Source organism: Chanodichthys erythropterus, chromosome 14 (assembly GCF_024489055.1).
Source record: "Chanodichthys erythropterus isolate Z2021 chromosome 14, ASM2448905v1, whole genome shotgun sequence".
In the NCBI taxonomy this organism is placed as follows: Eukaryota; Metazoa; Chordata; class Actinopteri; order Cypriniformes; family Xenocyprididae; genus Chanodichthys; species Chanodichthys erythropterus.
The window spans coordinates 33,579,738-33,592,208 of record NC_090234.1 but is presented as its reverse complement, the minus strand read 5'-3'; the positions used below and the strand labels follow the sequence as shown (position 1 = coordinate 33,592,208).

Sequence of the window (12,471 nt, the reverse complement as noted above, 5' to 3'; positions counted from 1 at the left end):
TCATCCCACCCCACATATCGCAGAAAGAAAATTAAATATTGCAATGTCCATTTTTTCCCAATATCGTGCATCCCTACACTTTATCAAATGCTGCGCAATATTGTCAAGTTGTCCTCTACACTATATTCTGTACCGCACTATGACCATAACTATGTGTGTGTTTGTAGTGATTGGGGAGCCTGTGAATCTGGACTGGTATAACCCGCAGGGGGAGCGGATGGTCCCGTCTCAGCGGGTGGGCCTGCACAATGAAGGTATCCGTTCCAGACTCACCCTCTACAATGCCAAAATAGAAGATGCTGGCATCTACCGGTGCCAGGCCAGCGACGCACAGGGACATACAGAGGAGGCCACTGTGGTGCTAGAGATCTACCGTGAGTATCAAACACACAAATAAATCTGCTCATACACACTTTTTATTGTCATCTTGGTTTTTATAACTTTACATATGCAGATGCGTATGAAATAGGATCAGAAATGAATGTGGATTTGGGGTAAAATACAAAAAATGTTCCATAATGTAGAAGCACAAAATACCCTTTAATGAATTTCTCTGTTTTAAAGTATTTTGAATGTAAAATGAAAATGACTTTTCAACAGAACTTTGAAAATTTTTCAAAAAGAAAACTAGAATGTAACTGTATTATCTAAGTATTATCTTAATTAACTATGCAGAAATCCATTTTGAGTGTATATATGTATTGTAATTTTAGTCTAGATGTATACATCTGAACTCTCTATTCATCAAAGAATCACAAATATATCACCGTTTCCAAAAAAAAAATTAGCAGCATGACATTTTCAACATGACAATTTTCAACATTGATAAGAAATGTTTCTTATCCAAAATCTGTTTTTACTGTGTTTTTGATCAAATAAATGCAGCCTTGTTGTGAATTAGAGCATTAAATAAAAATCATACTGACCCCAAACTTTTGAACTATATTTTTGGTGCTGTACAGCAAAGTGAGGATCAGGTAATGACATGAGCTAAACATGAACATTGTCTGTATGAGCACTGAAGCTCAGTTAGTCATAGCACAACAAATCTTTTAACTTTAAAGTTAGTGTTTACTGTATAATGCTTGTGTTCGGAGAAAGAACCAGTTTTATAGAGTTTTGAGAATTTATTCTCTAAATCACCTGTGATTCAACACTGTGGGGCTCTTCAGCATCAAAAGTAAGCAGCTTTTTCTCCCACCTGCTCATGGCACTCTGCACACAAAATCCACCCAGGGGATACGAGGCTTCCTGGCACGCCTGTGGTCTCTGAGCAGCGGGGATGCTCTCCCTTTCAACATCCTATCACTGTCAGAGTCCATAGACTCACATCTGTGCTGAGAGACCAATCAGAGATGCCTAGATCTCTTTTTTTTTTTTGGCTCTATTTTTATTTTCAGAGTTTTCAGGTGGTCAAGTAAAGTTATGGAAGTGAGATCAATACAAAGATTTCAGAAAAAAAAATGCATCTCAAGAAAAAGAAAAAAAGATTCAGTTACCCTCCATCTGTAGTCATTTGTTCTCTTTGGAGATTAGTTTTGATGCAAACTTTTACTTCGATACATATTATCATACATTTACATTGAGATTTATTCAGCGTATTAAAAGGAAGCATGCTGTTACATGTCTTGGCTATAAAAGCAATTCAAGAGTACTGTATATTGATGCAAATTACAAAGGAACAACATCTTGGCACAACTATTTAGGAATCCATTACATAGAAAAGGACATTATGTGTGTTAGCACAAAAAACCTTCCGCCATTGGAAATGCAGCCATTGAAATAGCTGTTTTGATTTCCCTGTGAATAGAGGACATCCAAAAGCCTCACAATGCAGGGAAAATGGACGTGTTCCATCCGAAGATGTTTGACAAATCTGTTGATGTAAAGCTAAATGTAATTCCCCCAACAACGAGACAGCTGCCGCCACACAACAGGGAGAGAACCAGCAGCAATGAGAGGTAAAAAAATGACAGGGATAGGGGAGGACTTTACTATAAGAAAGAGAGAACAGTTGTGTTGTGGTCACAGCCAAATTGAATATGTCTTACAGTGGTGCATTTAAAGCAGTAGTGCACAACTTATGCCGAGTTCAGACTGCACGATTTTCAAAGTAGTCGGGTCACTGTTCTTTTCACACTGCATGACTATCTTGGCCAGCATTCAGTCGCTGCTGTGTTCAAACTGCACGATGGATCGGCGACAGAAGGTTTCACACTGCATGACTTTACAATAGGAAGAATCGCCGACAACTCTGTCTGGCACGCAAACTACGTTTCACAACCAAACACACGCGAGACCTGATAAGGAAACAACGCGATATCACGCGTTCAAGACCGGAGTTCTCACGTGAGACTGGCCCTGCGTCTCAATCAGCTCCCTAGCTCCCTAGGTAGTGAATCAGTATATAATGAAAGTGAATGTGGCTGATACCCTGATCAGTGCCCTGACTACTGAACTAGGGAGCTGATTGAGACACACGGTGGGATTATTATTAAAAAATAGTAGCCCGCATGAAGCTTAAAATACGAATTGCCTGTGCGCTGATTTGCAGCGAAAACAATACAAAGAAAAGAAGAATATGGAGGAAATGTTTGGGGAGACGCAAAGTACAAGGATTGTGTGTTCTGCAATGACAGTTGGAGCTAAATACATAACTTTTCAATGTGCTGCTGTTGCGGATGGTCAAGCAAATGTTTGTGCTTTGTTTCTGTTTGATAGAATTGTAATGTTTATGTGAATGAAGCCATGCTTGCTGATATTGTGGTCTATAACTCCTCCCCGAACTCTCCGCTGCTCTGTATCTTGCTCTCTCATTGGCTGTCAGTCATCGCCGATGTAGTTTTCAGTCAGAACTCTTTTCACATAGCAGGATTTTGAATCGCCGACAGGTCCAGATATTTAGCATGCCAAATATCTCACAGGCGTCGGCGATTCTCTCAGATCACGTCTTTGCTCATTCACACTGCGTGATTGTCACTCGCGTGAACGAGCACCGATTTGCCTGTGATTTCAGGCATTTGTCGGCGATTTCTCAAAACCTGTCGGCGAGCCAAAATCGGGGCTGAACTCGGCTTTACTTTCTACTGTGGAACAAAAAGGGGAAATTTTATAGAATGTCCTGGTTGCTGTTTTTTTATTCAATTATAATAAATGAGGTATAGCTTTCAAGATAATAAAAAAGATGCCAAAGAAAGTATCATAACTTAGTATGAATGGTAACACTTTAGTATAGGGAACACATATAAACTATTAACTACAACTTTTCCCTCAATAAACTCCTAATTTACTGCTTATTAATAGTTGTTAAGGTAGTTGTTAAGTTTAGGTATTGGGTAGGATTAAAAATGTAGAATAAGGTTGTGCAGAATAAGGGATTAAAGGTGCTATCGAACACTTTTTTACAAGATGTAATATAAGTCTAAGGTGTCCCCTGAATGTGTCTGTGAAGTTTCAGCTCAAAATACCCCATAGATTGTTTTTTAAACAATTTTTTTAACTGCCTATTTTGGGACATCATTAACTATGCACCGATTCAGGCTGCAGCCCCTTTAATTGCTCATGCTCTCCACCCCCCCAGAGCTCTCGACTCTATTGCTGCATAAACAAAGTTCACACAGCTAATATAACCCTCAAAATGGATCTTTACAAAGTGTTCATCATGGAGCATGTCTAATCGCGTAAGTATGGTATTTATTTGGATGTTTACATTTGATTCTCAATGAGTTTGATAGTAGCCTATGTGTGGCTAACGGCTAATGCTACACTGTTGGAGAGATTTATAAAGAATGAAGTTATTAAAAACGTATTAACCACATAAGTGATATACAGTATTTAAACCAGTGGTAGCGGAGTAGTTAATTGTTATTAGGAGTAAATAGTTGTCACTTTAGATTAGGTCAGTATTTCCTATTTTTATTATGCTTTTTCATACTTTTAAAAGCTTTAAGACTTTAATTTCCAATTCATTGTAACTGGATGGAAAAGAGCAACCTGCTCATAGTCCAAAATATATTTTACATGTTCCACAGAAGAAACAAATCGGGTTTACAACAACATGAGGGTGAGAAAATAATGACAGAATTTTCATTTTTGAGTGAACTCTCCTTTCGGAAACACATTGTAATTCCTTTGTTAAACTCTTGAAATGAATGGGGACAAAGTAATAAAGAACGAGTTTGAAAATGAGAGATCCTTAGCACAGACAAAGTGAGAAAAAAAAAAGAAAAAGGTGCAAGGGTGAGGAAATCTCTCTCTTTAAAGGGACTGACTTCAAAGGCTTAAAGCACAGGGGTAAATCAAGTCTACATGAAATGTTCACCAGATGCTCTTTTTTTTAATGTATAGGAATGATATTTTAATACTCAGTGTGTATAATTAGTGGATCTTGCAAAACTTTCAGGAGATATTTCACAAGCTTGCTTCTCTGGCTGACTTTGTACCAGGCTTGGCATTTGCCTATGTTTCATTAGAAGTTGAATTTAGAGCAGTGGGAGCTGTGTGTAAACAGACATGACTCACTGATCAATACGCAGAGCTGCTACGCTGATGAGGGTGTGCAGCATCTCTCAGTCCTCTGAAGACACATTTTCTTATACTGCAATGTAGCAGCTGTTTACAACAGCTTCCCACACAAACAGAATGTGTGTTTGGTGTGTCAGAATGTGGCTGTGAATATTGAATAATCAGAGACTATGTAGAAGCACACCTGATTTATGACAAGCAGACGAGGATGTTGACATGTCCCTTGTTTTTCGTTGATTTTTCTTTGGTTTTCTCACTGGGGGTCTGAACTAGGATTCCAAAGCCCTCCTGTTGTTTCTTTCATCTACATACAGCTAGGATTTTAAGTGTTACAAATCAAATCTGTACAACTTTCACCCAACACACAAACCCATCCTGAATGATTAGCAGTATCCAGCTTAATTAGGCTGGTTTGTTTGTGTTTTGTATTTCATTGAAGAGAGAAGAAGAGGAAATGTCACAATTAAGGTAGAATCAAAGTTGCATCTTCTACATAAGCACCATGATGCCATATCAGAGCATGTGCACTAACCACCTAGCCATGGCTCAGACAGATACAGATGTGTTCTAAACCTGAAAATGCTGTTTTATCAAATGATCAAAGTCAACTTTATTGTCATTTTTTCTTTATTGTCATCACATGGATAATCACAATGGATAAAAACCAAATACAGTTCCTTCAGGAAACAACAGGGACTTATAGACAATCAGGATGACTAATAGACAACAGTAAATAATACAGACAATACCACAAGTAAAAGCAGAACTGACAGGTAAATAAGTAGGTAATATATACATTAGGATATTAGCACTATTACAGTAGTTCCGTTGGGGGTATCCAACAGTATTATGCAGTATCCTGAGAAAGTATGGTTTAATTCCAGTGTTTCTATAACATCTTGTCTACTGTGATTCCTCAATCTGACCAAGATATTTATTTTGATGTCTATGATATCCCACAATCTCGTGCATGCCGTTTGGCAGTTGGTTGGTTTGTTATGATACTGTTTCTACCAAGGATTTCTTGTTTAAGCTCACTCAGATGTGTTCTTGATCAGTAGATTTGGCATTATGGTGCTTTGGAAGCCGTTCTGAATCCAGTGTCCTTAGAAGGGACCTTCATATAAAACACTGCAGCTTCCTTACGTTTTAGACGGAGCCATCATGTAGCATTGAACATACACTAAAAAAAAATTGGTTGGTATGATTTTTTATTTTTATTTTTTTTACTGCTTTTGAAAGAAGTTTCACCATGGCTGCATTTATTTGATCAAAATACAGTAAAAACAGTAATATTGTGATATATTATTACAATTTAAAATGTTTTAATATATTTAAAAATGCAATTTATTTCTGTGATGGCAAAGCTGAATTTTCAGCAGCCATTACTCCAGTCTTCTGTGTCACATGATTCCTCAGAAATCACAGTAATGCTTGTATGATAAAATATGCTTTTATCATAATATTTGGTGCCCATTAACATTTCTACATATTGGTACTCTTAAAAACAGTGCTGTGTAATATTTTTTTGTGGAAACAGTGATATAAATTATTTTTAAGCATTCTTTGATGAAAGAACAGCATTTATTTGAAATAGAAATCTTTTGTAACATTATAAATGTCTTACTTACTGACACTTTTGATCTATTTTATGCATCCAGGCTGAATAGAAGAATTAATTTCTTTCAAATAAAGAAATCTTAATGAAGTTTTGAATGCTAGTATATATACAAGTATCATTTTACATAATTTTTCTCCTCCCTGATTCACAGAGAAACTGACATTCAGAGACGTGAGGTCTCCTCAGGAGTTTCGACAGGGCGATGTGGCTGAAGTGGTCTGTGATGTCACCAGCTCCCCCGTGCCTGTGGTCTCCTGGTTTTACAACAACGTGGAGATCATTGAAGATACTGAGAGTAAGTAACCTGCCATGAAAAATAAAAAAATAAGATAATTGCTAGAATATAGATATGTCGGTGAACATTTGAATTGTTGAAAGTTAATGTAGAGTTCATGCTGCTCTGGATATAATTTGAGAAAGACAGAAGGAATAAATTAACGCCTAAAGTATTGTCATTGTAAAGACCTTATTTCAATGTATGACTTTTAAAATATTATTCCCTTTCATGACTCAATGTTGACAAGTGTTGATAAGTGTTAACAAGCGAGTTGGTAAAAAAAAAAATACTGTTTTATGTAAATGTGATTTCAGCCAGCAATAAATATAGCTCCTTTGAAGGCAAAATTAGCCTGTCATTAACACCATCAAATATTTTGTACCTCCAGAGTTTCAGCTCTTACAAAACAACAATCTGCAAGTCCAGAGAGTAACTAAAGCAGATGAAGGAGTGTATCGCTGTGAGGCCAGAGTCGAGGCCAGGGGAGAGATCGACTTCCGGGACATCATCCTAGTAATTAACGGTGAGTTTGACAAGCTGTGAGGAGCAGTAGAATCCAGTAGTCTTTCTTGAGATCTTTTGGTTTAATTATTAAACTTACTATTTTCATCATTTGAATTTTTGGGTGAAGTATTCATTTAATTGAAAATTGCCATCGAATTGAAAATTGAATTTACCTCGGCATAGTTGAATAACAAGAGTTCAGTACATGGAAATGACATACAGTGAGTCTCAAACTCCATTGTTTCCTCCTTCTTATATAAATCTCATTTGTTTAAAAGACCTCCGAAGAACAGGCGAATCTCAACATAACACCGTTACGTAACAGTCGGGATCATTAATATGTACGCCCCCAATATTCGCATATGCCAGCTCATGTTCAAGGCATTACACAAGGGCAAAACGTCTGGATCTGTGCACAGCTGAACCATCAGATTAGGTAAGCAAGCAAGCACAATAGCGAAAAATGGCAGATGGAGCGATAATAACTGACATGATCCATGATAACATGATATTTTTAGTGATATTTGTAAATTGTCTTTCTAAATGTTTCGTTAGCATGTTGCTAATGTACTGTTAAATGTGGTTAAAGTTACCATTGTTTCTTACTGTATTCACGGAGACGCTTTTTTCATTTTTAAACACTTGCAGTCTGTATAATTCATAAACACAACTTCATTCTTTATAAATCTCTCCAACAGTGTGTAATGTTAGCTTTAGCCACGGAGCACTATCAAACTCATTCAGAATCAGATGTAAACATCCAAATAAAAACTATACTTACGCGATTAGACATGCTGCATGAGCCCTGGGTTATATGGGTTATATTAGCTGTGTGAACTTTGTTTATGCAACGATAGAGTCGAGAGCTCTGGGGGGGCAGAGAGCATGAGCAATTAAAGGGCCAGTAGCCCTGAATCGGTGCATAGTTAATGATGCCCCAAAATGGGCAGTTAAAAAAATCATTTAAAAAAAATCTATGGGGTATTTTGAGCTGAAAATTCACAGACACATTCAGGGGACACCTTAGACTTATATTACATCTTGTAAAAAAACGTTCGATGGCACCTTTAAACATAAAGTCATTCCAGCCCTATCTTTCAGACGATAGGTGTGTGTATCCTGTTATCGCAATGACATTAGCCCTGTTTGCTCTGATGGGAAAGAAACGGCACAGTGACATCACCCCGTCTGCGTGTCCTTGTCTAATGCAATGATAGCGAACATGAACGGGTGTCTGTTTAGTTTACTTCTGATATTTTCCTTGCTGATCCAATCATGGTGCTCAATGAGGCATGACCGATAATCCTGCCGACATGACAACACATATCAGAGGCAGACATAAAATAAATGCCACTCTGCGGGGCTGTTCAGAAGCCCCCGGTCAGATAAGTGTTAGATAGGGAATACAAAATTAATATGTCTTTGTCCTCTAGGTGACGTTTTGATCTTTTCAAAGTTAGATGCATTTGCTGGACACGTGTTGTTGGACACTTTGAGATGACTTTGAAATGCCCAGGCCATACATATTAAACAGCGTCTCTGTAATATCTGTAATGTTGTGGCTTTAATGCGTGACTAAAGCTGCAAAGAGCTTAGCTTTCCTTTGGCCCCTGCGTGATGTATGTATATTAATATAGTTATGAATAGAAATGAAATGAAAATAACTGTTCAAGAAGTTTCTGAAGGAGTTTTCATTTAATTAGTTTGCATACATGAATGACTGGAATTTTTTATTATTTTGTAATATTGTGTTTGCGGTTGTCACATTTTCATTTTCACATGTTGAGAAATGTGAACTTCTCTATAATTTGTGTACATAAATATATCAGTGAAATTCAAAGGTTGCTCTTTCATGGCTCTTCAAAACTCAGAAGAGTTGGTTTTTCTTATTTTCAGTGGTGCACTGCTTAATATTTTGTGGAAACTGTGATGCATGTTTTTTTTTTCAGGATTTTTCTTTATTTAAAATAAAGCATTAATAATGTTACAACAAAATCTTGTCACTTACGATCAATTTTTAATGTGTCCTTACTGAATAAAAGTATTGATTTCCATGAAAAAAATCTTACTGATCCTAAACCTTTGAACTATAATGTAGTTCAAATAATTTGATAATTATCAAAGAGCTTTGATGAGATGTTTCATATTAATATTACTGATTTCCAATTGCCTTTGGTTTCTCGGCCAATCTATGCACAATTTGAAATATTGTTGAGATCTCATCTGAAAATCTAAATGAGCCACCGGTGAGATTATTGTTTTTTATTCCCATGAGAAAAAAATATAAGAAGCAGAAAACCTTTTTTGCTCTCTATTGTCTCAGAGGAACAATTAAGATATTAACGAGAGCTCAGTGGTTTTCTTTCCTACAGTTGTTGTTGTTGTTGTTGTTGTTGTTGTTGTTAATATTTGTAGTCATTTACTCCAGTTTCTGACTCATAGGTTTTCTTACTGTCCTTCAAAAGAACTGCTTTATAGTCATTTTTATTTATAACTGAATTATTAGCCTTTGAAAGCATGTAGTTATTGATACTAAAGGTCAATTCACTCTGTGTTAGATGGTTTTCTGGCCTGATTTCATGTCTTAATGCCCAATTGTGTCTCACATTAGCAGAGCTGTGTCAGTTGGGCATGTGTATCTGGGAATAGGTTAAATTAGATTACTGCCTTTGGAAAATAGGCATCGATTGGCAAGAAAGTCAATGATAATCTTGTTGGAACCATTTCGGTGCATGACAGCCCAGTGCTGTGCAGTGTGTGTGTGTGTGTGTGTGTGTGTGTGTGTGTGTGTGTGTTTCCTCTATGACTCTTACCACAGGTCCACAGTGTGTGTATGCCAATGTATAGGGACAGTTCACTGACAAATTAAAATCCTTTAATGATTTACTCACCTTCACGTCATTCCAAACCCATGACAGACTTTCTTTTATATAACACACAAAAAAAAAAAAATATATATATATATATATATATATATATATATATATATATATATATATAATATAATATAATATAATATAATATATATATATATATATATATATATATATATATATATATATATATATATATATATATATATATATTCTGAAGGCTGTGCTTGTTGCTTTTTTTCCATACAGTTACAATAAATGGGGACTGAATATTTTAAGATTACAAAAGACAAGAAAAAAATAGCAAAATACAAAAGAAAAAATAGTCTATACAACTTGTGTGCTTTATTCCAACTCTTCTGAAGCCATACTTTGTGTGAGATACCGAACAAATTCAAGATGCAGTAAGCGATTTCTGAGAAACACTATTGATATTTGAAATCAATTCAAACAAGCATGGGGTCCCTTCATTGCTCCGCCCCCAAAATGCACAAACATGCTTCACGGAAAAAGAGAGGATGACGAATGAACAACAAAGATGAACAAAATATGAACGTACTGTACACAAGAGTATATACAATACAAGCAAGAGTTGGTGTCACCAACAGCACACCAGCTCCAGACAAACAATGACACTCAAAACTGTCCTGTTTCTATAACTTACATCACATCTTGGTTCGATGAATCATAGCAAAACCAATGTTACTCACATATGGAGCAGAAACAACACAACCTCAGCATCCGTTTTCAGGTGCTGGAAAACTTTTCTAATACACTCTAAAAAATGCTGGGTTGTTTCAACCCAAATTTGGGTCAAATATTGACAAACCCAACCGTTGGGTTAAAAAACTGCATTTAAAAATTTAACCCAGTGGTTGGGTTTGTCCATTTTTGACCCAAACTTGGGTTGAAACAACCCAGCATTTTTTAGAGTGTACTAATGCGGGTCCTAAAGTTCTTACCTGATCATAACCCCTCTTTTTTCCAATGATATTCCTCTGACTTCTTTTGTAATGTCTCTCAGCCATTTCTCTTTCTACAGTCTTTCTTCAAATCTCCCTCTTATTCACTCTTTCTCTTCCCACATCATGAGTGTATATGCCCCCTACTGCTTACAAGTGCTCGGCCCGATCCATTTTCAACAGCGTTTCTCAGAAATCACTTATTGCACCTTTTAAAGTTGTTGATGACATGCTTTATCTCCATTGGGCTGTCTGCTGTGTCAATGAGTTGAACTTCAGAACCGGATTTTTGTGAAAAGATTTGATTCAAAAGAATAATTCATCCACAAATCATTTATGATTCATGAATGAATCAATCTCGACTTTGGTTCTCTTTGGCACATTTATAAATTAATGAGAGGAAATAGCAATGTTCAATTTTGTTTCTTTCTCAAATATTCGACTTCAGAAGACTTGTAATATAGTGCACAAGTCATATGGGTCAATTTTATTCTGGTTCTAGTGTTTTACAAAAGACAGAAAGTCAAGTGTGGAACAGTATGATAAGTGAACTATTGCTGTAACTATGGGGGGAAAAAAGGCACATTTGTATGATCAAATTCAGAGAAAAGATAAAAACCGACAAGTCTGCAGTGGCCCGTGTGTGATCTTTGAGCTGCCCACTCACACAGACACCCTCATTACCACCAGCTCAATTGTAGGACTGCCTCCAAGGTTCGAACTATTTAACCCTGGAGAGTGGTCAAAGCTTGCTGAGCTAGTCTGGTTTGAATAGAGGTTTGAGATTGAACCCCAGCCGTAATGATGATGATCCCCATCAGGACCTCCACGGCTGTCATCTCATCAACAAAAACACACTTATTTCTTCTTCAAAGTGCCCTTGCGGGAGTAATGTGTGCCATCGATGCACTGAAGACAAATGGCAAATGGCAAAACAATCGTGGCATTAATTTGAACTTGGCTGTCAGCTGTTTGGGTTTACCTAATGAATGACCCATAATGTGCAAGGGGAAAAGCAAATAGTGTGTGCGTTTATGATTTCTAATAGAGGATGAGAGCGATGTGTTAATATACTGCCAAGTCAGGCTGAAAGTGACCATGAATAAAACATCCATTTAATCTAATCTTTTTACCCTGGCGCACACTCCATTAAATTGTGTTATGTCTTTAAACCAGTCACAACTCAAAATGATGCCTTTTTCCAGACAGGTTGGCTCCATCCATTCCCTAAACCAGAAAATTGGAAAAGAGAACAAAAATGCTGTATTTAAAAACCGGTGTAGGAAGTTTGCCGAAGAACATTGCTGCCTATTATTGAAACTATTTGAATGCTGTTCCCTCTCAGGTGAATTACCTCATTCTGAAGGGCAAGGCAGAGTAATTTCTGAATGAGCCGAAATTGGGTTAGGTTCAGTCTGAAATTACTTTATCACCTTCCAGTTCTCTGCAGAGATGGAAATATAAAAATTCTCACTCAAATCATTGCACATACCTATAATAGCCTGTGCCAATGAAAATCGCTATCTGCCTGACCTTGGAGTACACATATAGAGCTTTATTAGACACACACACACATATACTTTCAGCTGTAAACAGTCACTTTACGAAGATAAGTCAATTTTTCTCATGAATATAAAGTCTGAAAAACCAAATTCTTTTGTGAGATTGTTAGTGGAATTTTGTTTGAGGTCATCCAGGTTGACCTCTTTT

General features: G+C 36.8%; 1 protein-coding gene across 1 annotated transcript in view; it reads left to right on the top strand.

Moving 5' to 3' along the window:
- Window positions 1–12,471, top strand: part of ncam2 (neural cell adhesion molecule 2) — a 128,358-nt gene that overhangs the window by 63,277 nt on the left and 52,610 nt on the right. Inside the window, exons 4-6 of the mRNA XM_067410282.1 lie at window positions 168–374; window positions 6,297–6,440; window positions 6,811–6,945. Of these exons, the coding sequence (XP_067266383.1) occupies window positions 168–374; window positions 6,297–6,440; window positions 6,811–6,945 (486 nt within the window). The remainder of the gene's footprint in view (window positions 1–167; window positions 375–6,296; window positions 6,441–6,810; window positions 6,946–12,471) is intronic.